At 49.0% G+C, this 27,989-nt stretch overlaps 2 protein-coding genes across 6 annotated transcripts in view; one reads left to right on the forward strand and one right to left on the reverse strand.

The window, feature by feature from the left end:
• The window catches only part of btbd11b (BTB (POZ) domain containing 11b), a 111,419-nt gene that overhangs the window by 77,514 nt on the left and 5,916 nt on the right, over positions 1-27,989 (reverse strand). For 2 of the 5 annotated variants that reach the window (XM_035401395.1, XM_035401394.1), the window contains exon 1: positions 5,259-6,391. The exons of 2 other annotated variants lie outside the window; for them this stretch is intronic. In XM_035401395.1, coding sequence (XP_035257286.1) covers positions 5,259-6,123 — 865 coding nt within the window. In that variant the 5' untranslated portion in view covers positions 6,124-6,391. Of the gene's footprint in view, positions 1-5,258; positions 6,392-15,513; positions 15,617-27,989 lie in introns of those variants that run through there. One more of the 5 variants, XM_035401396.1, reaches the window with a different exon arrangement.
• On the forward strand, positions 17,981-27,921 carry cry1b (cryptochrome circadian regulator 1b). The gene is made up of 14 exons (XM_035401399.1): positions 17,981-18,973; positions 20,627-20,735; positions 20,857-20,999; positions 21,317-21,501; positions 21,756-21,844; positions 21,964-22,104; positions 23,164-23,475; positions 23,596-23,747; positions 24,003-24,205; positions 24,347-24,448; positions 24,976-25,074; positions 25,905-25,976; positions 26,192-26,291; positions 27,237-27,921. The coding sequence occupies exons 1-13, from the start codon at positions 18,816-18,818 to the stop codon at positions 26,281-26,283; spliced, it is 1,857 nt and encodes a 618-aa protein (XP_035257290.1). The 5' UTR covers positions 17,981-18,815; the 3' UTR covers positions 26,284-26,291; positions 27,237-27,921.

Here is a 27,989-nt window from a genome sequence, read left to right on the forward strand (position 1 = left end):
AAATGTTGACTGAATCCCAGTCATATATGAGAAGTGTTGAGTGAATCCAGGCCAAAGCTGACGTGAGCATTACGTGGCACAGAACTGGGACGTTTCCCACTGAGTGTGGAGCCTGGGGGGCCGCCGGCTTGGGGTCTCCCTCATTATCAGCTGGCGTGAGACAGTCTAAAGTTCAAATCAGTGAAAAGCCACGAGTCTCCACGAGTGAACCACAGGGTAGAATAAACATCAATATACCACTGTGACATTTACATCTCCTTATTAATGGGAAAACTGGGAAATAAAAATTTTGTCTTGTGATTACTACGGCTGAAATAGCTCCAAAAGAAAGACAGTCGCCGACATTGCAGATCCAGATTGATGATGTCATGCGGTGTGAAATGTCCCATCAGGGGCATGTGTGTATTCACTGTCAGCTCTGTACATGGGGAACCTCCCCAGTGCAGATCGCTGTGACGTCCCCCCACCCCTAGCCAAAGGCCCCCCAGCACTAGAGGAGATGGCCAGTTCTGTGGGACCAGTCAACACTCCTTACAGCGTAAGAGGAGATGGGTCAGAGTGCAGACAGCATGTCCCCTATGGGACCTGGCTCACACACACACGGGTACTATAACGCTCACACACACGGGTACTATACTGCTCACACACACGGGTACTATACTGCTCACACACACGGGTACTATACTGCTCACACACACGGGTACTATTCTGCTCAAACACACACGGGTACTATACTGCTCACACACACGGGTACTATACTGCTCACACACACACGGGTACTATACTGCTCACACACACGGGTACTATACTGCTCACACACACGGGTACTATACTGCTCACACACACGGGTACTATACTGCTCACACACACGGGTACTATTCTGCTCAAACACACACGGGTACTATTCTGCTCAAACACACACGGGTACTATACTGCTCACACACACGGGTACTATACTGCTCACACACACACGGGTACTATACTGCTCACACACACACGGGTACTATACTGCTCACACACACGGGTACTATACTGCTCACACACACACGGGTACTATACTGCTCACACACACAGGTACTATACTGCTCACACACACACGGGTACTATACTGCTCACACACACACGGGTACTATACTGCTCAAACACACACACGGGTACTATACTGCTCACACACACGGGTACTATACTGCTCACACACACACGGGTACTATACTGCTCAAACACACACACGGGTACTATACTGCTCACACACACGGGTACTATACTGCTCAAACACACACGGGTACTATACTGCTCACACACACACGGGTACTATACTGCTCACACACACACGGGTACTATACTGCTCACACACACACGGGTACTATACTGCTCACACACACACGGGTACTATACTGCTCACACACACGGGTACTATACTGCTCACACACACACGGGTACTATACTGCTCACACACACACGGGTACTATACTGCTCACACACACACGGGTACTATACTGCTCACACACACGGGTACTATACTGCTCACACACACACGGGTACTATACTGCTCACACACACACGGGTACTATACTGCTCAAACACACACACGGGTACTATACTGCTCAAACACACACAGGTACTATACTGCTCACACACACGGGTACTATACTGCTCACACACACACGGGTACTATACTGCTCAAACACACACAGGTACTATACTGCTCAACACACACGGGTACTATACTGCTCACACACACGGGTACTATACTGCTCACACACACGGGTACTATACTGCTCACACACACGGGTACTATACTGCTCACACACACACGGGTACTATACTGCTCACACACACACTGGTACTATACTGCTCACACACACACGGGTACTATACTGCTCACACACACACGGGTACTATACTGCTCACACACACACGGGTACTATACTGCTCACACACACACGGGTACTATACTGCTCACACACACACGGGTACTATACTGCTCACACACACACGGGTACTATACTGCTCACACACACACGGGTACTATACTGCTCACACACACACGGGTACTATACTGCTCACACACACACGGGTACTATACTGCTCACACACACACGGGTACTATACTGCTCACACACACACGGGTACTATACTGCTCACACACACGGGTACTATACTGCTCACACACACACGGGTACTATACTGCTCAACACACACGGGTACTATACTGCTCAACACACACGGGTACTATACTGCTCACACACACACGGGTACTATACTGCTCACACACACACGGGTACTATACTGCTCACACACACGGGTACTATACTGCTCACACACACACAGGTACTATACTGCTCACACACACACAGGTACTATACTGCTCAAACACACACAGGTACTATGACACTCACACAGTGTGGCATCACTGCCAGGCTGTAGGCAGTGCCAGTGTACCAGTCCAGGAATGAGTGCTGTAGTTTCTGTCCCCAAGGCCAGGAGCCCCACACAGGAACAGCTGCACATCGCAATACATATCAGCACTGTCCCCAAGGCCACTGAATTCCATGACATCGTTTGAGCGTCACATCCTCCACCATAACTGCACTGTGTGAACCCATAAACCGCTCGGTCCTGCCAATGCACACGACACTAACGCACACACTCAGTAACACACACTGTCTCTCCCACACACACTCACACACTCCCTCTCTCTCTCTCTCACACACACACACACACACACACACACACACTCACCCTCACTCTCTCACACTCACTCCCCCTCTCTCTCTCACACACACACACACACACACACTCTCCCCCTCTTTCTCTCACACGGACACACATACACTATGACGCGAGCGCGCGTTTCCCAGCGCACTCGCCCACCCGCGCCGATGCGGGGAAGCACGCGCGGGCATTCCCAGAGGAGCTGGGCTGAACCCAGGAGCGCTTTCCCTCAGAGACGCAGCGCGCGAGTGCAGATCACTCCGCCTCCACAGCCGGCCCTTCCTGCGGCCGTCACCAGCGCAGCAATAACACAACCGGCAAAACCCCCGGAGCTCGTTCCGATCACCGTGACGACGGCTCCCTCGCTCCCGGTCTGTCCGTTACGCTCTGAGACGGAAGCACAGGACCTTCAGAACGGGCTCCCCGTGGAAAGCAGACGATGGGAAAATGCGCCTAAGGCCGTCGTGCACACAGACACGGCTCGTGACGGACAGACGAACGAGCGGAGAGGAAATCCTCAGCACGATCTCCACCGGGCCTCAGTCCCTTCATACAGCTCCACCGCTAAACTATGACCAAAGCGCATCAAATGCACATACAAACAAAAGCATCATAACCTCGCGGCTTTATATGCGTATCATTTATTTTATTAATATAGTCATGTTAAGATGTCCTGTATTCTTTATGCATTCATAATACGTAACCATCCACCATACTATTCATAGGACAACGCTTTTAAATTTGAGTCACAAAGGAAAGGGGCATCGGATGAATCAGTCTCCACTACCCTGCAATGCAGTAATGGCAACCTTTAATTCAGAACGATTACAGCTCCTTTTAAATATAGTAATGCCAAGACAAAGGTGAAAAAGAAATCCTCCCCTGACATTAAAACCCAGGGCCATTCTATGCTTCCTCACTAAGACCCAACATGCACTTCAGTATTAGCAGTATTGGCCAGGTCATTCTTCAATTTCACAAACAAGCACCCTGAAGCAACTGAACCACATTCGTCACGCATTTAGTGTTTGCGATGACCGAAGACCAAAAACAGATAGGCCTATCTCAGCCTTTATTATGACAAATGCCTGAAACATCAGCAGCGTGAAACGCTTCACTGAAATGGTACATTATAATCACGACAAGGATGCGTGATAATATCAGGGTAGTATCCTTGTCGGCCTGTAATATCCTAAAACCAATTTATTGATATGGGCCCAATACCAAGAATACGACGGACCGACACGATGACGCAACATACACGAGGCAGAAAGATGAGGCGCGTCATGCGCCGCCGATGGTGTAAATTAATGGGAAATGTCATGCTCAAAAAGTACCCGAATCATAGTCATCTGAATCTCTTCAGCTGTTTTCTTTTATTTTTTATATTTGTTTATTTAGCAGTTTACCAGCCAAATAGCTACAGAGATTCGTCAACTCTAGTGTAATGCTTTCTATTTAATAATAAAGTAAGAAAGCTGAAACATTACACAAAAAATGTTACACATTTCCTTCCTCGGCTGACGTCTGTGTTCCTGTGTGGGGAAACTTGGTTTCAGTTTGAATTTGTGCAGTAATCAAACCAGGCATCGGCCAAGACGGCCAGACAAATATCGGTTATGGATGCCAGCCACGGAATTTCCACATGGTGCATCGCTAATAGTCCCATATCCACTGTCCTCTCAAGGTCAGATCACATTCTCTCTGCTATTTTAGACCGAATCTTTATGTTTAATGATGGGCGCGCAGTGACTCTATCCTGCACTGTTGATCCTTTACAATATTGCCTCACATGTGGTGACTAAATGGACAAGAGACTTAGCATTTTGAACTATAATGTATTTTGCTTTATATTACATTACATTATATATAATATATACATGTATTTTACTATATATTACTAATATTATTTTTATTTTTTTAACTGGTATCGTATTGTAATGACCCGCTTTCCCAGTAATTAAACATCGGCCAAGGCTGATACTATACACATTTACTCTACACATCTGGATGCTTTTATTTTGTTGGAAGTTACATGAGGAAATAAATAAAGGCTCCATGAGATTAAAACATTGAAATGCGCACTCAGGCTATAAGGTAACTGTGGCTTCTTCAATAACTTCTCATTATTACCATCTGTGGATCTGTAAGAAGCCAGAGTTTTCACAGTGAGCTCGAAGAAAGGCGGCTTTTCTTAAAAAGTAAAACAAATTAATAACGGACGAGAAGAAGCGCCGACGCGCGCGCTGTCACTATTGCGCAGACACCTCCACTCATCCGATTATATTAATTTTAAATTAGACTTTGCTGTTCAAACAAAATGCAGTTACGCAGCACGCAGTGGCCACAGTGTAGCCCCGTTATATCTGCTGCTTTGGGCCTAAAACGCAGTGACACTGCTTTTAATATACAATTTTCTTCACATCTTATTTTGGGCACAGGACACGATCCCACCCACATCTCTTCATTTCCACTGAACTTGTAAAACAGTACCGCAATGAACCAAAAAAAAGTAAGACTTGCGTGCATTCGCAACAACTCACCACTTGCATTCTTGCCACAAATGAGATGCTGGTACGGCTGCAGCAGACCCCAGATCTCGGAGTCGTTGTTGATCGCTTGCTCCAAAGACTCAACAGTAAACTTCGGAATCCCGTTGTCCTTCTCGACCAGCGCGCTGCGCAGCACGCGGGTGAACACCTCTCTGAAAAGGCTCTCCATGCAGGCGGTGAGGTAGATCGCCGCGTGCTCGTGGACCCTCAGCGCCATCCGACTGTCAACCATCCACTTGAAGAACTTCCCCACGGAAAATATGAGCCCGCAGCGGGCCGACTTTCCGCGGCTGAACTTATCCCCCGTGCTCATGTTGTAGAGCGACAGCGCGCTCAACGCGGCGGTGATGCAGTTGACGGACAAGGTCCAGGACAGAACCACCTTGATGGCACTCTGGATCTCATACTTGGTGCACTTGGCATAGCGCAAGCTCAGGCGCTGCGCTTCCCTGGCGATCCGAACCAGAGCGCGGCTGACCAGCGCGGAGAGCTTCGCCAGGATTTCCTGCGACGGCGTCCCGGCTTGGAGCTCTTCCTCTTTCCGCAGAGCGCTCTCCACCTCCCCGAGGCTCCAAGGTACGTCCTCAAGCTCGGGCAGCTTCGCGCACTGGCCGGAGCACTCCAGGATCTCGGTGTCTTCAACCAGAACGGTGTTGACCGTGTCCAAGCTGTTGTGTCGACTGTGCATGGAGTCCGTTAGATGCCAGCAATTCCCTCCATGTGCGTACGGCAGATGCGTGTCTGAACAGCACAAAGACAAGCTAGACGACCTGAAGGAGTCCGCCGCTCCACCATAACCAGAATCAAGAGTTAAATCCTCCAGGGTCCTCACAACGGTCTTACCCCTTCTTGCCATATCTGCAATACATACTGTAGACGTGCTTCAAAATAAACGCTACAAACCTCCGTTCACCTCCAAAGAGTGCTTCTCTTCCCCGTGCCGACAGCGGCGAGACAGAGATAAATATTTTACTTCCCCCAGTACGATTTACTTCAGTAGTTATTACGAAATTAATATCTCTTCTTGCTATAGTTTAAACGTATCAGCCGACTGTTCTCGCTCCGAACTTCAGCAGCCGACCTGAAAACACTGGAACAATACCAGACTGCATCATACGCTGCATAAACCCTTCCAGTGGGAGGGATTATGTAAATGACCGCCCGAAGCAACCAATCGCGTACAGCTGCAACTCCGGAATGACACACTGAAACCCAAAGCTGGAGTGTTTGGAATTCTCAGCGTTTTCAATATTTGAATTTTGTACTTAACTGCTGTGGTATTTGTTGAATAATAATAATAATAATAATACATTCAAATTGAAAGCAGCTAAATAAATAAAATAAATACTAAAGAAGTTTCCAGTTTTATCTGGAAAGTATTGAAGTTGCACCTTTAAAAATAACCAGGCCTGGATAAATTTAAAGGAGTGAAGTAAAAACAAATCATCTTCCCTCTGAACTGTAACACATTCTTACCTAAAACTTCCTCTTTCAGTTTAACAGGGTATTTGATCACAGCATGATTGATCATTTCCCACCCTGCCTGAAAGGGTCTCAGTGAACACGGAGTCTATTTTTACAAGCGATCAGTCTCACTTTAAAAATAGCCTATGCACACAGCAAAGGCTTCATTTTGTACATTCATTATTTCATGGGATAACTACTTAATATGCATGGTGTTGCATCCACAGTTCAATAAACAGCAACTCAGGAATGGATTAAAGAAACTCGCAAAAGGCCAGTTGCCTTTGTCAACACTGAGGGTCCACTCGATAAAATATATCAATGGTTCAGTTTTACATGCTTCTCTTTTCCAAGAGGAGACGGGAAAATGTTTCTGTTCCTTTTTCAGTACTGCAGTTGGCTCTGACTGAGTGGCAGGCAACGAGGACCGTATGTGTTCCTGGTTTCAGGACAACTTCTGGCCTTAATTACCCATTCAGCCACAATATTTACGCCATCTGACAGTCCACTACATTTTCTGATAAGCGCATGATTGACAGCTGAAGACCGTTCCCGTGTCTCCATACGAAACGTTCTGCGGATGTTTTCCGTGTGTGAATCAGCGCAGGTGTACACCGATGATTAACTCATATCGCCGGGGTAATTGGTGAAAACAAAAAGCCAGTACACACAGCAGGCCTACGGGACCGGAACTGCCCACCCCTGGCCTACCAAGTCATTAATTACAGGCTTATAATTCTTCCTTTTCTGTTTATGCTCTCTGTTTTTTAAAGGAACATCTGATCGGTGCTGCCACCTATAGGAACTCTCTGGTAATTCATGCAGCATTATGCCATATTTACACAATTCCCCCATATGGTGGGAGATTTAATACAAAGCTGTTGGGGAAGAACAGGCCTTCCTCCAGCACAGACGGGCAGATTGGCCGTCGCAGGAGAACAGGGGGCTGCGGGAGGGATATTAAAATCGATCGCAATCTCACCGCCTTTCAGAACCAGGCCCCTCTCTCCACAGGACCACTGACAGATTGAAAGAGGTATTAAAAGAAACATCGATTCCAATTTCTTTATTTCATACTTAAGTCGGACGCTCTGAAACCAAATTGCTTAAGTATCGATGTGGCTGCCGCTCCATCCCTGTACAGGTACCCATGATCAGTACTGTGTACAGTAATCTAATCACTGGAGTATAAGCACATAAAGCAACTCCGAACACATTCAGGCCAGAAAGGAAAAGCAGGTTGTAAAGGGTAACGGCTGACTGCAGCAGGTCACTCAAAGGCCCACAATGCACTCTAACCTCTTGGGAAACGGAGGATCAACAGGCTGAGCAGTAAAACGCTCCAGCACGCGTGACCTTGTGCGTTTATGATGCTCGTCGTACTGAATGAAGAGACCGGCGGCCGTCCTAGCGAACCTGCCGGCGGGTTCAGTCAGAGCCGCAGGCTGACACTGCAGATACTGCTCTCTCTCACACGCACGTTTCCCCCGGCAACGATGCGCTGCCCAGGCATCAGCCGCTGTGGCCCGATGCTCTGCATGCAGCTGATCATTTCTGCTGCGTTCAGTCACCCTGACCAGAGCCAAGAAAACTATTTCACTCCTCAACCTTTACCTCAGCTCCCTCCCCTCTCCCCTCTCACCTGCACTTCCCTGGCCTGCATTCCTGAATTTATAATGCCACCATGTTTACAGACTGCGTCAGATGAAAGGTGCCGGTGGCAGTGAGGTAGGGGTGCGCAGTTTGTTAAATAATGAAAGTGGTGTCTTTGGGGGGGCTCGGGGGGGGGGGGGGGGGGGGGTGCTCGCGCCAGGTGCACGCCCCCCCGTCACTCACACGCATGTGAGAGCAGTCTCAGTGTAACCCAGCCTGCGCTCATCAATAATGCACAGGCTGCATAATGCATGGGCCTGCAGAGGCCGCACAGGCCATCACACGCACAGGCCCCGCAGTCCCACTCCCTGCCAAGGTCATTCCCCCCCCCCTCGAAACGAGACGGGACCGAGCTGCACGGCATGCTCATCCCCCCCCCAGCCAGGGGATTACGCAGCAAAGCAGCACACTCACTCTTCACAGTTCCCACACGGGCAAAGAGACTGACCTGAAGCCAAAAGGCGTTAGCAGTAAACAATCAATATAACAAAGCAGTATTTCATTAATTCATTGTATTATTCAAACCGCATTATTGCATGTGTTAATGTGCCTCCATTTTGTTGGTCGAGTTTCAGTGGAGTACTGATCACAGCCTGTAATTAATCCCATTGCTAAAGAGCAGAGTCCCTGGGTTTGGGCCCTCACCTGTAATTCAGTACTGAAGCAGGTGCAGTGCAGCCAGTAGCCCCGCCCCTTCCATACCTGAGCCAACCTTCTCATCAATCATGCAGCCGCGCCCGCACGCACGGGTGTGTTCATGTCAGAACGCTTTTCTACCTCACCGTCACTCAGCGCCGTGTGTTATCCTCACACACACATCTCGCCAGAGCATTATCAGCTGGTAATTTAACACCTTAATTATTTACATAAAGGCTAATTCAGGAAATATTATGATGTGTAAAAGCATACGGTCATTTCTAATTAGAAAGCCATAAAATAATGACAAAATGACAAAATATCAGGTTTTATCGGGAAGTTGTCGGGAAAGCTAATGAATCAATTTCTGGTTCCCTAATTACAAAGCTCTTCATTATGTTTCTCCTTCAAAATGCCCCCCCTCCCTTTTTTGTACCTGTATTTTTATTTAAAATTCTAAACTGCTCAGTAGTAGCTGCACTTTTTTATTTAGCTTGGTTTTAAAGCATAAGGTACCTCCTCGTCTACACAAGTATAAAACAACTGCAAAAACACACACACACTGTGCCTGTGCGTGTGTGTGTGTGTGTGCGTGTGTAGTGTGTGTATGTGTATGTGTGTGTGTGTGTGTGTGTGAGAGTGTGAGTGTGTGTTTGAGTGTGAGTGTGTGTGTGTGTGTGAGTGTGTGTTTGTGTGCGTGTGTGTGTGCACTGGGTCCTGTGCACACAGATAATATCAGTGTAGCTGCGCCCTGCCTGTGTTGGCCGCTGCGTGGGGAAGCTCCAGGCCGCTGTCCCCAGGACTCAGTCCTTATCTGCCCCCTGCAATCTGCACATTCAGACCAGACCATCACAGCCAAAACACACACACACACACACCCGCGTACACACACACACATGCGCACACATGCACACACACACACACACACACACCCGTGCACACATGCGCACACGCACACTCATACTCCAATACATACACACGGCTGCAACCTTCTGTTTCTCTTACTTCATCCATTTCATCAGTAGTGAAACATCTCCAGGCAGAAGACTGAGGGGCTAGTGTTTGGAGTGCAGTGGCCTACCTCTCAGTGCTCTGATGTAATTACACACACAGAAAGACTGTCTGCTTCAGATAAACTCCTTTAAAGGAGAACATGCCAGTATCTGCAGACTGGCCCCCAGGCCCCTCAGTACAATCTCTGCTGCGGTGCACTTTCTCTGAAGGCATATGACCATAAATCCACTAATCTGATGCAGCTCCTGCTTATGCGACTGATAAAATGCAATTAGGTCTAATTACCAGTGACCAGGTGAGTGATGTTGTACTAAGAGGGAAGGCACACTGAATTTTTGTAATTGCACAACAATTAAATTTTATTCATTCAATTATTTGATCTGGCCAGATGGCCAGACAGACGGCCTGTCTTGTCCATAGTCAGGATTTTTAAACTGATACAATGTACCAGTTTTGTACCAGTCTAATTTCATTTCATCCAAAATCTAAAATGGATCAGTGACTATCTATTAGGTTCCTATTAGACAGGAATTCCCAATGACTGTTGGCAGACCGCAGCGGTTTGAAAACGTGTTTGGCTGCAGTGCTGAAGCTGTAGAAACAGCTGCTTTTCTTCCTCTGGTGTTTCAGAACACGAGAGGCTTCTCCTGACCCTCAGAAGCCTTTCAAACTGCATCGGACATGCATTGCGCAGGGTTTACAAGGCTTATGCGCATTTATCTGCGCAGAGCTGCGCAGAGCTGCGCAGGGCTTTCAGGACACGAGTTCCCTCTTAACCACGTCAGCTGGGAGAGGAGCCACAGCCAGACAGTTAAAAGCAGCAGGCATGCTGGGAGCGGGTCGCCAGGGCGACCGCCGGCCCCCTTCCCACACCAGCGACTGCGCGAGCTGCAGGACACAGCTGGATAATGTCATCCTGCAGATTTAATAAGTGCTCTGAATATGAATGCAGAATCAACGGGACCATAAGCCCAGAAATACTGCAGCCGGAGCGAAAGAAACACTGAGAAAACCTAATCCCAAAACTCTGCTTGTTCTAAAAAAAAGTTTACTTCTAACCCCACATGGTGGTGAGGCAGGAAAGCAGTCTGGATTTAACAACCCGGGACAAGAGTGGAGTTAGATCATTCTGACAGGGCTCACACTACCGACTCTGAATATACATGCTCTTATCTGTCTGTTTTTCTTCAGGGCTGTATGTCTGTGTGTATGTGTGTGTGTGTGTGTGTACGCGCGCGCGTGCGTGTGTGTGCATGTGTGTGTGCGCGCGCGTGTGTATTTATTTAGCATATCTTGGATGTATTTCAGTCCTGAAGCAATAAGACCGTAGCTGATTATGCTGCACTATCCAGTGAATGTGAGAAATAAGAGCCGTAATGTCATGTTAAACATAATGATCTCATGCACATCTTTAAAGGGATGAAAATAAATACTTGCCCCGGACACAAGAAAAACATGTTAAAAAAAACAAGTTAAGTTATTAAATGAAGAGTCTCTCAATGAAGAAAAGAGTAGTTATTCTCTTTCCATATGAATAAGCTTGCGTGATTATGAATAGTTCCAATTTTTTCCCTTTTTTGTATGCACAGAGCAGACTGAATATCATGTGGGAGCTCAAATGATTAAGAGTTTTGGAATTTCTGACTGGACTGCAGTTCACAGGGTTCTGTGAAACAGATTTTCTGGTATAATTGCATGTTTACATCACCCACAATTTTTAAATTAGAGCTTCCACCCAAGAGCTGAGATTTATTCAACTCATAAAAATCAACACACAAATGAGCTGGCCGCCATACTGATAAGGCCAAACCCCAATCCTGATCCAAACAGAGTGATGCAACACTCACAGATACATTTCAGAAAATTTCACTTTGGACTTCTCACTTTCTCTTCCTCTCGTAAGTGATCTCAGAGTGGTTTACTGCCATGAGATACTGACAGTTAATATGACCAAATATGTGTGTAGTATATACATATACACGTAATAACAGTTTTCTCTTTCCTCTGCTGGGGAACGTGCTTGTGACTCTTTATGCATGTGCGAGTGACCAGGCGCCATCTGCTGGACAAAACTTGCAAGCGCAGCATAAAAACACCGACAGCTAAATGAGAGGGGCACTCAATGAAGATCTCAGCAAAGATGCTCTACACATGCCGCCTACCAGACAACATTCACTTTCAGCTTTTTTCAGAGTTCAGTCTGCCAACTCCCGTCAGGCGGATATCTGACAGGTATCAGTGCAATATTTTTAAACTTCACAGAAAGTGGTCCATTCTCAGACCAAACTTTGGAGAGGAGACAGAGGAGGAAGACAGAAGACAGGCAGGCTTTCCAGGGGAAAAGGAGAAAGGGAAAGAGCACTAAGACCTGGAGATCCATTTTTCCTCATTCGTTCCAACAGATGCAGTGATTCCAGCTCATACAGCATCAGCAGGCTGTTAGAGAACATAATTGCGAGAAATCTTCAGAACAAGATGTACTTGCAGGTTGTTTGCATATTTATAGCTGACGTTAGGAAAAACAGGCTTTTTAGCCCTGGTGCGCTGCATGCAGAGGAGATCTCATTAGAGCTGCAGTTCTGGGCTCCAGTGTGAGTTTGGCTCTTAAAACCCTGGCAGTCTGTGCGCTTCACCAATTAGCTCTCTCAGCCGCACACTACATCCTCCCGGTTAAACACGCCCCCCCCCCCCCCCCCCCCCCCTTACACGGGTATGAAGCACGGGAGAACACCGGGAAAAAGTTCCCATTTCAGTCGAGCACCTGTCTGTCAAAGAGCTTCTCCTTCCCCTCGTCCTCTGGACCTGGTTGCTAAGAAACAGTGGTGCTGAGGAAGCCTGGAGTTTGTTGATGTTGCTGCGCAGCTTTGATTCAAGTGCATGTGATCTCCATTTGCATGCGTGGACAGCCCAACAACATCAGCTGAAGAGCACAACTGCAGGCTCAGTGCTACTGCTCACTGACATACACTTGAAATTTACAAGGGTCAGTTCTATTCAGCAGCAAGAGGTCACGGCTAATTTTAAGTATAACATAACAATGAGGAGAACAGGCCAATGCCCTGAAAAGGAAAGGGGTTCAGTTTAACTGCAGATTAGATCAGCATCCAGCACCATAGCAAGCTTGGCCATGGAAACCCCCGGAGTTTCTGCTTCGACTGAACGATCCGGCAGGCTAGTCCACTGCCTACAGTCTGCAAAAAAATACTGCCTAACATCTGCGCGGAATTTACCTGTTGCTAATTTTCATTTATGTATTCGAATAAACAGAACTCAACCCGAAGAATCTCTTGTAGTTCCCTTAGGATGTTGTCATTTTTAAGAAATAATTCTAACTTGTCTCTAATGATAGATTCCTGTATTTTACGTCATGCATGTTAAACTGACAGGCCAGCAGTTTCCGGATCAATACGGTCCCCTCTCTAATATGCTGGTATTATATTACCTTGCTTCTGATCATCCGGTATTTCTCCAGTTTCAAACGACTGTCTAAAAATACCTGCCAGTGGTTTGCAGATGATCTCAGCTAACTCTGTTGTTACTCTAAGGTATATGAACTCTGTTGTTACTCTAAGGTATATGAACTCTGTTGTTACTCTAAGGTATATGAACTCTGTTGTTGCTCTAAGGTATATGAACTCTGTTGTTGCTCTAAGGTATATGAACTCTGTTGTTACTCTAAGGTATATGAACTCTGTTGTTGCTCTAAGGTATATGAACTCTGTTGTTGCTCTAAGGTATATGAACTCTGTTGTTACTCTAAGGTATATGAACTCTGTTGTTACTCTAAGGTATATGAACTCTGTTGTTACTCTAAGGTATATGAACTCTGTTGTTACTCTAAGGTATATGAACTCTGTTGTTACTCTAAGGTATATGAACTCTGTTGTTACTCTAAGGTATATGAACTCTGTTGTTACTCTAAGGTATATGCCACCAGGGCCGGCTGCCTTGTGTGTCTTTAGGGGGAAATACACGTTAGATGGGAGGACTTCAGTGAAATAACCAAAGGGGCCAAATCCAACGGCCTCCTGGGAGCCTAAGGGGGTAAAACCCAAATCCAACGGCCTCCTGGGAGCCTAAGGGGGTAGAACACTTTGGCCGATTAAAAGGAGAGTCTGAGGCGGGGCGCTGATGACAGGTAAACGTCTTCACCAGCGGAGACACGTTCCTGAATATTAATCTGTTCACAATGAGCCGAAGCCGGGGACAGCTGGTGTGTGTGAGTAAATAAAGAGCATCAGCCGCAGGATCCTGCATCATTAACCACTTCCTCAAGCACAGGAGGCAGTTTCACAACCTGCAGGACCAAACTGGGGAAAAAAACGTTCAAATTTAAATTATGCTTTATTACCTTCAGTTCCAGCTACCAGCAATGATTAATGGAGACGAATCCCCACTGGCCTTCAATGCGAACACACGTGTGTATTTACACAGTTTCCCCGCAGAGAGCCTGTTACTGTGCGTTCACAACGTGCAGGGAGCACGCGTGTCAAGTATGCATCACATTTTAATATGTACAGTACATACTGTGCAGTACAGTAATATGTACACTATTTGCCTGGATTGAAAATGTCTGATAACAACAGATGACCTTTTTTAAATGCGTCACCTCATGACCAAGCCGTACTACAGCACTCTCAGGTACGATGTTTAAATGCACCTGTCTGTATTTCAACGCTAACCTCCATTCATCGCTCAGAAAACGTGGGCATTTTTCCACGTCCAAATCAGATGATTTGCATAAGCCTGGTGAAGTGGAGGTAATTTTTCATAAACACTCTGGACAGGATCCCAGCTCATTTCCACCCTCATTTACGTCTTTTTTTTTCCAAATGCGCATTAGAAGGTGCAAAAATAGGAGCAAACAGTCACATGCAGAACATCTTAGCATGATGTGAATTAGCAGCCAAAGTCCATATATTTAAATACAGCTGATACCACACTGTGCCAGCTTGCTTTAGAGAATAGGACATGCATCAATGCATCAATGCTTCAATTCCCAGTCAGTTATCGGAAATGAAAACTCAGTTCTTTCGTAAGGATGACCAGGAGGACCAAAGTGGATTAGAATACCAGGGATTGTGTAGAAAATCAGAGACAGGGTGTGGTTAGATTGACAGATTTGGAGCGCCAGTTTTACTGGGAGTTTGTCCAGGACACTGGAGATAATGTCCCAACGCTTCTGCAAAGTGCGCTGGGTCATTTAATGACCATAGAGTGTTTGGACCTTTAATGACCATTGAGTGTTAGGACTTTTAATGACCATAGAATGTTAGGTCATTTAATGACCATAGAGTGTTTGGACCTTTAATGACCATTGAGTGTTAGGACTTTTAATGACCATAGGGTGTTAGGTCATTTAATGACCATAGAGTGTTTGGACCTTTAATGACCATTGAGTGTTAGGACTTTTAATGACCATAGAGTGTTAGGGCCTTTAATGACCATAGAGTGTTAGGACCTCAGCCTAATGTCTCACCTGAAAGAAGGTTATCTTCAGCACACGGTGATCCTCCCATCATCTTTCCCAATGTGGTCCTAAAGGAAGAGTGCCCTCTACTGGCCCACACCAGGAAGTAGCCGGTAAAAGCACAAAAACAAGCCCCCTCCTGCTTAGCTTCAGCCATTACTACACATAAGAAGAGTACAGAGCAAGAGGGTTGCTGGTTCAAATAATGTTCAATTGGAAATATTACAACATATAGCATTTAAATTCTAAATATCTTATCAAAGAAACTATACAACTTAATGTCAGTTCCACTGATTAGAGGATGCTACGCCAAACATGCAGTTCCATCTGCATAAAAACATTACAACTCTGGACAGGATCCAAACATGCAGTTCCATCTGCATAAAAACATTACAACTCTGGACAGGATCCCAGCTCATTTCCACCCTCCCTTCAATCTCAAATCCGTGGGTCTATTATTTTGTAATAAAACACCAGAGTGTTTGTTTATTGGGCTCATAGGATTTCTTTGTGTTTATATACTTTCTGTTTTCATACACAGGTAGCTATGTATTAAAAGCACTCAGTAGAAAATAAAATTTTAAAATCTGGTTTAAAAAAATAATATTGGAGCTAAAATATGACCGTTGATCAAAAAAAATGACCCCTAAATATTTACTTTGTAGTTTACCATGGCAACATTTATCTGCGCGTAGTTATACCCCCATCTAGTGGTCTATAGTAAAAATGGCACCTTGATCCCTTCTCAGTCATTGGCATCATACAATGACCCATATTAATTTGGTCCAGTTGGCGATTATTATAATGTGTATGGTAGACATAACTAGGACCAGTATTTGCTTCCATGCCACATACAAGCTTCAACTAAAAAAAATTGTTTTTGAAAAGGTATTAAAATCACTTTAAAGTAGCTCCATCGACTGCCTTAATTTTCCTTACTCAACTTTCAGATCTTTCAACCAGGTGTCCTCTGAGAAATATGAATCACAATGCAAAATAACACAACACTACAACTGAGGAGGAAGTTATGCATCTAACATATGGTCCAGAATGTGTCTATCATAAGGATATATTGCAGGGATTTTACTTATTTATGAATATTTAAGACAGAGACAACAGATTTAGTTTTTCCCAGTGGACATCTATTTTTACCATTTTACATTGTTCAAGAATTACAAAAACAGGCAGCAGGCCAGCTTGCCTGTTTCCTGCCAGCAGTTGCATCTTTATTAACCCCACTGAAGTCTGGGTTTCTTTTTCAGCATGTTTCAGTGTTCTAGAACTCCACTGCTTTCAATCACCAGCAGAGACTGTTGCATCAGCACTAGAGAATGTCCATTCAAGAAGGACATATGTGAGGGCCACGCACGGTCAGATCTTACACCTTTGTCTTCTTCCATGCTTTTTAAAGTCACTTTTACAGTACAGAGAATCCTCTCATGTAAAAGCAGATGTGTGATAATGCTCCAAAATGCTGGAATTTTCTGCAGTGCAGGCAACGTTTTAAAGAAGGGAACCCTGGATATTTACTCTACCGTAATAACCTCACATGACCTAAAGTTAAAATATTTCTTTCCCAAGTTGTGTGGTACGTGCATTCTTTTTCTCTTGGCCTGTATTATCTCATCTTAAATAGAAAAAAGTTTCCCACTCTATGTAGAGCCTCTGCAGGGGCTCTCGGGCCTACTGCAAAGGAATCCTCCTGTTCCGTCATTTCACATGGGAGCATTTCTCTCTCCATACCACATTTAATAATTAAAATAACAGGTTAAATGGTGTGAACCAAACAAGGTTTTAAAACAAAATAGCTGATAGCATGCGCAATTATCATTTACAAAACGTCACTTATCGGGGACAAAAGAAAAAAAAGAAAAAGACCCTAGCCATATAATTTGAATGTCTGTTAATGGTACTTTTGAAATCAATTCGGTTTAACAACATTTACCGTGCTCTTCGATTGTAAAGCCACTAAAGCTTTTATTTACTTTTGCGTAATGTGCAAATATTATCATTTTGAGCAGGACTCCAATAAGCCCCGCATGATGCTGGTATCCTTTTAGGTCTTTTATTGTGTTTTTGTGCAAATAAATAAAACAAATCCAACCTATCTTAGCCCAACTGCGCATAAAACATAACACGTTTACACGCACTCCATTTTGTCTCGCTTCCTGCACGTGCCTATCCGGGTCCTTGCATACTAACCAATCAGGAGCCCGCAACAGAGAGCGATTCCAAATAAGCTTAACCGATTGATGTTTTAACATTTAAGATTCTTTATTTGTTTTGCTCGATTCTGCACAGTATCGCACCAGGCTGCGCACTGTATCGCTGGCACGTATATTTTAAAAATGAAAAACAAGTTTAAAAATGAAAATATCAAACCCAGAAAAAAGCACACTACAGGAACGTGACTGAAGGTGTAATGCGCATTGGGAGATCTGACCAATCGGAGGGCTGCATGCGATGTGCGTCTTTGCATACTCTGGGCGGGACTGCGGTTGGTCGGAGAAGCGGAATACATGGGCGAGCTGGAGGGAGTGCAGGCATTTGCGTTCAGAACCCGCGTTTTACCTGGATTCAGTTGTGATCAAGATTGTGTTTAAGCCACGGGATGTACAGACAGCCATTTGATGACGGATTGCAGTGAAACGTAGGGATCTGGAAGGCAGATAAATCAACGTGCGAGAAACGAATACAGTATTACCAGTGGATCGCTGCGTAGCCAGCTGTCGACAACCATATCAACTCCGTTTTCCTCGTCTTGATTTGGTCGGGGTGTATTTTGGTGTGATTGCAAGGTTAAACGTCAGTGCGTCTGGGATACAATAGCTGCTTGGTCGTGTCACTGTCATTTGTCAAACCGCTGGCTGCGATAATAGGCCTTTGCCTTTTTAGTAAATCACTTTTTTTTATCATTCCGAAAAACAAGTTATACAACAGGCAGGTGTATTTACTTGCATTATCTTGCTAGGTCCTAAAGCCCGTCGGGTTGCTGCCACAGCGCTGTTTAGAGGGTCCAGATGGTTCACTTTGTGTCGGTTTCCAAATTATTTAAAACCATGGAAATGAATTTGTTAGAACAAGGCTGAATAAGAAAATTGTTTTTTCCCCCCGGCGTACTCGTGCATTATACATTCGGCCAGACAGCTTGATACCTAGCTGGCTAGTTCAGTTAGCTAGGGATCGTAGCAATCGAATAACAGTCCTGGTATTCCAGTTGTTAGCGGACGTTCATTTTTAACAGCGACTTCGGGACTTTGCACGATAATATAACACTGTTTAGCTGCACCACGGAGCAGCAGCCGTGAGTGATGGTCGTGAATACTATCCACTGGTTCAGGAAAGGACTGCGTCTGCATGACAATCCTTCGCTGAGGGAATCGATCCAGGGGGCGGATACTGTGCGATGCGTCTACATTCTGGATCCCTGGTTCGCTGGATCGTCCAACGTGGGGATTAGCAGGTGGAGGTAAGAACGGGGAGGGAAACTTCAACTGAGATCCATCTGTCTCAGTTTACCATGTGGCTAGATGTGTGTGTCTTAGGATGGGATGGGTACGGTTCAGTACGGGACCCGTCCTGTATTGGGATGGGTGCAGGGGAATTTGGTATGGTTCAGTATGGGACCCGTCCCGTACTGGGATGGGTGCAGGGGAATTTGGTATGGTTCAGTATGGGACCCGTCCCATACTGGGATGGGTGCAGGGGAATGGGTATGGTTCAGTACCGAACCCGTCCTTCAGAACAGTAAAAATGGAAAACACATTAAAATACTTATGTGAATTAAATTGTGTAATGAAATTATATGTAACAAATAACTGGCATTATTATAGATACAGCAGAGTTCTACAGTGAGAGGGTATCACAGGGCTGGCTGGCTGTATGTTATAAATGTGTGAATAGCTCTGTAGTGTTATGGTGTAGAGTTATGGTGTAGCGTTATGGTGTAGCGTAAGCGTTATGGTGTAGTGTTTGACTGAACACATGAATGAACGCAGCTCCGTCCACACGGGCGTAGTCACGGTGACGTCAGTTTCCCGCTAAGAGTAGCGCGCGGAAAAGCCTCCGTCTCCACGGCACCCTGAGAGCCTGTTACGCAACTGTGCACAACTGCCAGAGCCGCGCTGTCACTGAACACAGAGCCGCGCTGTCACTGAACACAGAGCCGTGCTTTCACTGAACACAGAGCCGCGCTTTCACTGAACACAGAGCCGCGCTGTCCCTGAACACAGAGCCCCACTTTCACTGAACACAGAGCCCCGCTTTCACTGAACACAGAGCCGCGCTGTCCCTGAACACAGAGCCCCGCTGTCCCTGAACACAGAGCCCCACTTTCACTGAACACAGAGCCCGGCTTTCACTGAACACAGAGCCGCGCTGTCCCTGAACACAGAGCCGCGCTTTCACTGAACACAGAACCGCATAACCACAGAAGTGACTGAATGATGGCATTATCACTGAGCTGTGTGTGTGTGTGCGCATGTGTGTGTGTGTGCGTGCGCTCGTGCATGTGTGAGGTGTGTGTGTGAGTGAGTGTGTGAGTATGTGAGTAGAGGTCTGCCTCATTCCCAGATGCTAGGCTGCTGCTGGGTGTGGGCTGGGCTGGGCTGGCAGGACGCCAGGCAGCTTGCTCACATAACAGGATGATGTAACCCCCCCTCCCTCCGGTGTGTAGAAGTAGGGCAGTGTGTCAGCAGGGCCATTACAGTGGGGCCCTCCCCCCTCCCCCCTCCCCCCTCCCCCCGGGTAATCATTAGCCAGGAGACGCTGACACTCCTCCTATAGTAACGGAGCGAGACAGAGCCACTCCTCCTCCAAGGCCAGGGGAACAGAGCGTAGCCTCCGAGCCACCCACCGCTGCCGGGCCCTTCTCAGTCAAAGGGCTAGAGCGCCCTCTGGTGGTCGTACGGTGCAGATGCACTGGCCGCACCCTCAGGGCTGAGCCCTCTGGCTGCTCATGGTGTTCCCTGCCAAACGGGTTCCTGGCTCACACTCACTGGGTTTGTAGGTCAGAAGCTCCGAGGTTTGAAGGTGCATTCTTTCCTCTGAATGACATCACAATGACGTCACAATGGCGGAGTGACTGACACATGCGGTGCCGCCTCTGTCGTCCGTTGCCTAGGTTTCTGCTGCAGTGTCTGGAAGATTTGGACGCCAGCCTGCGCAAGCTGAGCTCTCGCCTGTTCGTGATTCGGGGCCAGCCAACCGATGTCTTCCCCAGACTGTTTAAGGTACACGCCCCCACCAGCCAGCAGCCGATTGGCCAGATCTTCACAACCGATATCCAAGGAGTGTAATATGCTGTTGTTTTTGAAACTTAACTGAATGTGAAATGGCTGGCTCCGCCCTCAGGAATGGAAGATCAGCCGCCTGTCGTACGAGTACGACTCCGAGCCCTTCGGGAAGGAGCGCGACGCCGCCATCAGGAAGCTGGCCAGCGAGGCGGACGTGGAGGTCATGGTGCGAACCTCTCACACGCTCTACGACCTGGACAAGTGAGTATGGCTAAATCCAGCGACACAGGGCACGCTAACACAAAGCACGCTAATCATATGCAGCACGCTAATGATGCAGAGCACGCTAACACAAAGTATGCTAATCATATGCAGCATGCTAATGACAGAGCATGCTAATGACACAGAGTACGCTAATCAAGATTCAGCACGCTAATGATGCAGAACATGCTAATTAGAAAACAAGCTAATGACAGACAGCACGCTAATTACGCAGAACATGCTGATGAGAAACGGCATGCTGATGCAGAGCAGGGTCACTGAGCTGAACGGGACGCTGTCCATGCCTCTGTCTGCAGGATCATTGAGCTGAACGGAGGCCAGTCGCCGCTGACCTACAAGCGCTTCCAGACGGTGATCAGCCGCATGGCTGCCGTGGAAACGCCGGCCGAGGCCATCACTGCCAAGGTCATTGGGCGGTGCTCGACCCCCATCGCCGACGACCACGACGACAAGTTTGGAGTACCGTCCCTGGAGGAGCTGGGTGAGTCTCTACTGCAGCTGAACCCTGCAGCTTGCTCACCTTCACCCTGCTGAGCGCACTGCCACTGAGCATGGGTGCCGTGTGTCAGTGCTGAGTGGAGCTGAGTGTCAGTGCTGAGTGGAGCTGAGTGTCAGTGCTGAGTGGAGCGGAGTGTCAGTGCTGAGTGGAGCTGAGTGTCAGTGCTGAGTGGAGCTGAGTGTCAGTGCTGAGTGGAGCTGAGTGTCAGTGCTGAGTGCAGTGTGTTGGGCTTCCAGGATTCGACACGGAGGGGCTGGCCACAGCCGTGTGGCCCGGGGGCGAGACGGAGGCTCTGACTCGTCTGGAGAGACACCTGGAGAGGAAGGTGAGTCAGACGCCCGAACTTCGCCCTCTGCAGGTCAGGAGGTGTAAACGCGTCCCTTATAAACCGCACAAATTCAGACCGTTCCGTTCTCCACAAGCAGCGCGTTTTGTGTTTCTCAGGCGTGGGTGGCGAACTTCGAGAGGCCGCGCATGAACGCCAACTCTCTGCTGGCGAGCCCCACGGGCCTGAGCCCCTACCTGCGATTCGGCTGCCTGTCCTGCCGCCTCTTCTACCTGAAGCTCACCGACCTCTACAAGAAGGTGAGGAGCACCTCCCGCAGCTCATTAAGAGGGTGACAGGGTTGGCCGAGCCGAGCGTCATCAGGACCCAGTGGCTTTAAACGCCCTTTTGCAGACCGGCTTTCTGAGGCCGGTAACACAAGTCTGCCAATCAGCAGGGGTCTGATCTGAGGCCGGTAACGCAAGCCTGCCAATCAGCAGGGGTCTGATCTGAGGCCGGTAACGCAAGCCTGCCAATCAGCAGGGTCTGGAGCTCCAGCAGCCGGGCCTAGCGGTCTGTAGTGCTCATGAAGTCTCCTTGTTGGGATAGTCCTGGATTAGCGCCTCCCGGGCTGTTCTGTGGTTCTGTGCTGCTCAGAGGTGCGGAGTCGTCTCTTATGCTGATCACATTGTGTTTGTGGGGAGCTGAGTGAAGCGGTCTGGGCGGCAGGCAGAGTGAGAGCTGAGTGGGTTTGGGTCAGGCAGAGTGAGAGCTGAGTGGGTTTGGGTCAGGCAGAGTGAGAGCTGAGTGGGTTTGGGTCAGGCAGAGTGAGAGCTGAGTGGGTTTGGGTTAGGCAGAGTGAGAGCTGAGTGGGTTTGGGTCAGGCAGAGTGAGAGCTGAGTGGGTTTGGGTTAGGCAGAGTGAGAGCTGAGTGGGTTTGGGTTAGGCAGAGTGAGAGCTGAGTGGGTTTGGGTCAGGCAGAGTGAGAGCTGAGTGGGTTTGGGTCAGGCAGAGTGAGAGCTGAGTGGGTTTGGGTCAGGCAGAGTGAGAGCTGAGTGGGTTTGGGTTAGGCAGAGTGAGAGCTGAGTGGGTTTGGGTTAGGCAGAGTGAGAGCTGAGTGGGTTTGGGTCAGGCAGAGTGAGAGCTGAGTGGGTTTGGGTTAGGCAGAGTGAGAGCTGAGTGGGTTTGGGTCAGGCAGAGTGAGAGCTGAGTGGGTTTGGGTTAGGCAGAGTGAGAGCTGAGTGGGTTTGGGTCAGGCAGAGTGAGAGCTGAGTGGGTTTGGGTTAGGCAGAGTGAGAGCTGAGTGGGTTTGGGTTAGGCAGAGTAAACGCGCGTGAGCGTAACGCTGGGGGCCTAATCGAGCTCCCCTCGTCCCGCAGGTCAAGCGAAACAGCTCGCCCCCCCTGTCCCTGTACGGCCAGCTGCTCTGGCGCGAGTTCTTCTACACGGCCGCCACCAACAACCCGCGCTTCGACAAGATGGAGGGCAACCCCATCTGCGTGCAGATCCCCTGGGACCGCAACCCCGAGGCGCTGGCCAAGTGGGCCGAGGCCAAGACCGGCTTCCCCTGGATCGACGCCATCATGACCCAGCTGCGGCAGGAGGGCTGGATCCACCACCTGGCCCGGCACGCCGTGGCCTGCTTCCTGACCAGGGGGGACCTGTGGATCAGCTGGGAGGAGGGCATGAAGGTGAGGAGCTGAGCGGGCGCTCTAGGGCGGGGCTGGTGGGGGGGTGAGGGTGGGGGTGGATGTGAGTGTTTCGGGTGGGCTCTGTGCAGGTGTAACGGTGCTGTGGCTGTGCCCCTGCAGGTGTTTGAGGAGCTGCTGCTGGACGCAGACTGGAGCGTGAACGCGGGCAGCTGGATGTGGCTCTCCTGCAGCTCCTTCTTCCAGCAGTTCTTCCACTGCTACTGCCCCGTGGGCTTCGGCCGCCGCACCGACCCCAACGGAGACTACATCAGGTAAGCCCCGCCCACCGGCCTTTCAGCCTATCACAGCACAGCCTACAACATTAAGCCCCGCCCACCGGCCTTTCAGCCTCACAGCACAGCCTACAACATTAAGCCCCGCCCACCAGCCTTTCTGCCCATCACAGCACAGCCTACAACATTAAGCCCCGCCCACCAGCCTTCAGCCCATCACTATGCACACAGACTGCAGGTAGACTTGTGTCCTTGTGCTGCGCAGTGTTCTGACCACACCCCGCCCTGCCCCAGGCGCTACCTGCCCATCCTGAGAGGCTTTCCCGCCAAATACATCTACGACCCCTGGAACGCGCCGGAGAGCGTGCAGAAGGCGGCCAAGTGCATGATCGGGGTGCACTACCCCCGACCCATGGTGCACCACGCCGAGGCCAGCCGGCTCAACATCGAGCGCATGCGGCAGATCTACCAGCAGCTGTCCTGCTACCGGGGCCTGGGTAAGCCACGCCCCCTAACGGCGGGCTGCGGCTGAGCGAGAGGAACGCCCTCTCAGCGCTGCCCCCGCTGCCCAATCACACGCCGTGACCTCACACTCGCCACGGACGCTCACGTCTCCTCCTCCCCCCTCCCCCTTCCAGGTCTCCTAGCAACCGTGCCGTCCAATCCCGGCGGGAACGAGGGAGCGGCAGCCATGGGAGCCTGTTCCGCCGAAGGGCCACACGAGGGCGCCACTGCCGCCGGTACGCAGGCCACGCCCGCTCACTCCCCCCCCCCCCCCCCCCAGTCCATCTCCCACTGGGCCGTTCATCATCCACTTTAAAGTCCTTAGATGGGCAGGTCTCATTTTTCGGTTCAGGCCATGCAAAGCACAATGAAACTAGGAGCACGTTGAGCGCTCATTTCTCTTAGAGGATAATCTAGCAGTCGCGTACTTTGGAGAAAGAAGAGTGCCTCGATACAACCAATATTGTCGTCTGACACGGTAATACTGAGCAACATATCAGACCTCGTTTTAAAAATGCTTGCGAGTTCCTGTACGTCATCACATTTGAATATTTGGCAGGATTGTCGCACCCGACACCACCAGTGGAAAACAGCATAGAGAGCAACAGACCGCAAACACACTGAATCCATATCACTACAAACATTCCAGCATGACAAGGAATCCACTTTCCATATGACAGAGTGAAGGATTGGTGCTTTAGAGCGGACAGTTGGGTCCGAATGATCTGCCTTGGCTAACGAAACGTGTCCCATCTCTCTGCAGGGTACCAGCTCTCTGTGACCCCTCAGATCGACTGGAACACCGGAGTGCACCCGTACCCCCCCAAAGAGTTCCAGTCCAGCGGCAGCACACAGCAGCAAGGTACACCCCCCCAAAAAACCATCCTTTTACATCATTACACTACTTCATTTTACAGTGCGCCCCTGTGTACAGATGAGTGTGCAGGTGGGTGTTACTGGGTAGTGTGCAGGTGGGTGTTACTGGGTAGTGTGCAGGTGGGTGTTACTGGGTAGTGTGCAGGTGGGTGTTACTGGGTAGTGTGCAGGTGGGTGTTAGTGGGTAGTGTGCAGGTGGGTGTTGCTGGGTAGTGTGCAGGTGGGTGTTGCTGGGTAGTGTGCAGGTGGGTGTTAGTGGGTAGTGTGCAGGTGGGTGTTAGTGGGTAGTGTGCAGGTGGGTGTTACTGGGTAGTGTGCAGGTGGGTGTTAGTGGGTAGTGTGCAGGTGGGTGTTAGTGGGTAGGGTGCAGGTGGGTGTTAGTGGGTAGGGTGCAGGTGGGTGTTAGTGGGTAGTGTGCAGGTGGGTGTTAGTGGGTAGGGTGCAGGTGGGTGTTAGTGGGTAGTGTGCAGGTGGGTGTTACTGGGTAGTGTGCAGGTGGGTGTTACTGGGTAGTGTGCAGGTGGGTGTTACTGGGTAGTGTGCAGGTGGGTGTTAGTGGGTAGGGTGCAGGTGGGTGTTAGTGGGTAGGGTGCAGGTGGGTGTTAGTGGGTAGTGTGCAGGTGGGTGTTAGTGGGTAGTGTGCAGGTGGGTGTTAGTGGGTAGGGTGCAGGTGGGTGTTAGTGGGTAGTGTGCAGTGGGGGGGTAAGTGGGTAGTGTGCAGGTGGGTGTTAGTGGGTAGGGTTGTCAGCGGGACTGTAGCAGTCAGTGGGCATGGTGGGATTTGGAGTAATGCGCTCTGTGTTCCTCCTGCTGCAGGATTCACTGGGGGAGGCAGCAGCCTGGTCTGCTACAGGCAGGAGTCTCAGCAGACTCTCACTGCACCGCAAGGTACACCACCCTCCCCACCCCCTCCCCCTCCCCATTCTAACCCTAACCTGCTGGGCTGACAGGAGCATCTTTCAGTTCCCCCAGGAAACTCTGCCCCCATCATGAGGAATAATACTGCAGTATTCATATCTGTGCAGATCACAGCGCCCCCTGCAGGACTGGAGTGAAAGCTGCAGGCTGTTAGACCCCTGAGTGACAGGCTCTGTTTTATGCAGGTCTCAGCGGCATCCTGAGCACAGGAAAGCGCCACAGTGAGGACGCCCCCCCCAGCGTCAGCTCCAAGGTCCAGAGACAGAACAGCAACTAGCCCACCAGGTAGGGTATGCCCCCAGCGTGTGTGTGTGTGTGTGTGTGAGAGAGAGAGAGAGAGGGAGTGTGTGTGTGTGTGTGTGAGAGAGAGGGAGTGTGTGTGTGTGAGTGTGTGTGTGTGTGCGTGAGAGAGAGAGGGAGAGAGGGAGTGTGTGTGTGTGTGTGTGTGTGTGTGTGTGTGTGTGCGTGAGAGAGAGAGGGAGAGAGGGAGTGTGTGTGTGTGTGTGTGTGTGAGAGAGAGGGAGTGTGTGTGTATGTGTGCGTGAGAGAGAGAGGGAGTGTGTGTGTGTGTGTGTGTGTGTGTGTGTGTGTGTGTGTGCGTGAGAGAGAGAGGGAGAGAGGGAGTGTGTGTGTGTGTGTGTGTGCGTGAGAGAGAGAGGGAGAGAGGGAGTGTGTGTGTGTGTGTGTGAGAGAGGGAGTGTGTGTGTGTGTGTGCGTGAGAGAGAGAGGGAGTGTGTGTGTGTGTGTGTGTGCGTGAGAGAGAGAGGGAGAGAGGGAGTGTGTGTGTGTGTGTGTGTGTGTGTGTGAGAGAGAGAGGGAGTGTGTGTGTGTGTGTGAGAGAGAGAGAGGGAGTGTGTGTGCGTGAGAGACGGAGTGTGTGTGTGTGTATGTGTGTGTGTGAGAGAGAGGGAGGGGGAGTGTGTGTGTGTGTGTGTGTGTGTGTGTGTGTGAGAGAGAGGGAGTGTGTGTGTGTGTGTGTGTGAGAGAGAGGGAGTGTGTGTGTGTGTGTGTGTGTGAGAGAGAGAGAGAGGGGGAGTGTGTGTGTGTGTGTGAGAGAGAGGGAGTATTTGTGTGTGCGCGTGAGAGAGAGAGGGAGTGTGTGTGTGTGTGTGTGAGAGAGAGAGAGAGGGAGTGTGTGTGTGTGTGTGTGTGTGTGTGAGAGAGAGAGGGAGTGTGTGTGTGTGTGTGTGTGTTTAGTCGGGATGATAATGGCGTTTGTTTGGTTAACAGGGGACCTGCAGGACCAGAGCCCGGAGCTCAGTGCTGTTATCAGCATTTTGTCCTTTATCTGTTTTTGGTGGGGGGATAACCACGACAACCACACGCCCCATCCTCTCTGTGAGCACCACACACACCATCTGTGAGCACAGTTCCACATGTGTAATGTTCTCAGCTGTATTTTATTACTGCAAACCAGTGTGTAAATAAAGTGTTTGATTTATCTGCTTCATACTCAGAATGTAAATATTTGATATTATCACGTGTTTAGTTATAGACCATTTATATATTTTTGATATTAAATGTATGATACATTGCAGATGGATTTTTGTCCAGTTTGAGAGTAGTCTAGCTGTGTTGGCCTCAGTGTCTCTCCCCTCAGGCTGAGCTCCAGTCTCACTCCACTGCCTGATGTCTGAGATTAGGGAGTAAAGTCGGTTTTGAGCACAAACTATCTGGAGCCATTTATTTGCCATCGGAACCTCTGGAGTTCCAAATTCCATTTGCAGCCATTATACTCTGCAGAGCCCTCCCCTCCCCTCCCCTCCCCCTCCCCCTCCCCCCTCCCCCCTCTTTGTTCATCTGGCTTTTGCACAGCTTTGTTACCGTTATGTGCTACACCACAGTGTAACTGATTGTATAGTGCTTCTTGTCTTTTTGGATTGTGCTTGTTTAAATAAATATATGGGTTAATACAGCCAGTTTTCTGTTTTTCTTCTCCTGTGTGGAAGCCCTGCTCACGCTGAATGGGATGAGTGCTCATGC

Source organism: Anguilla anguilla, chromosome 19, assembly GCF_013347855.1.
Source record: "Anguilla anguilla isolate fAngAng1 chromosome 19, fAngAng1.pri, whole genome shotgun sequence".
NCBI lineage: Eukaryota > Metazoa > Chordata > Actinopteri > Anguilliformes > Anguillidae > Anguilla > Anguilla anguilla.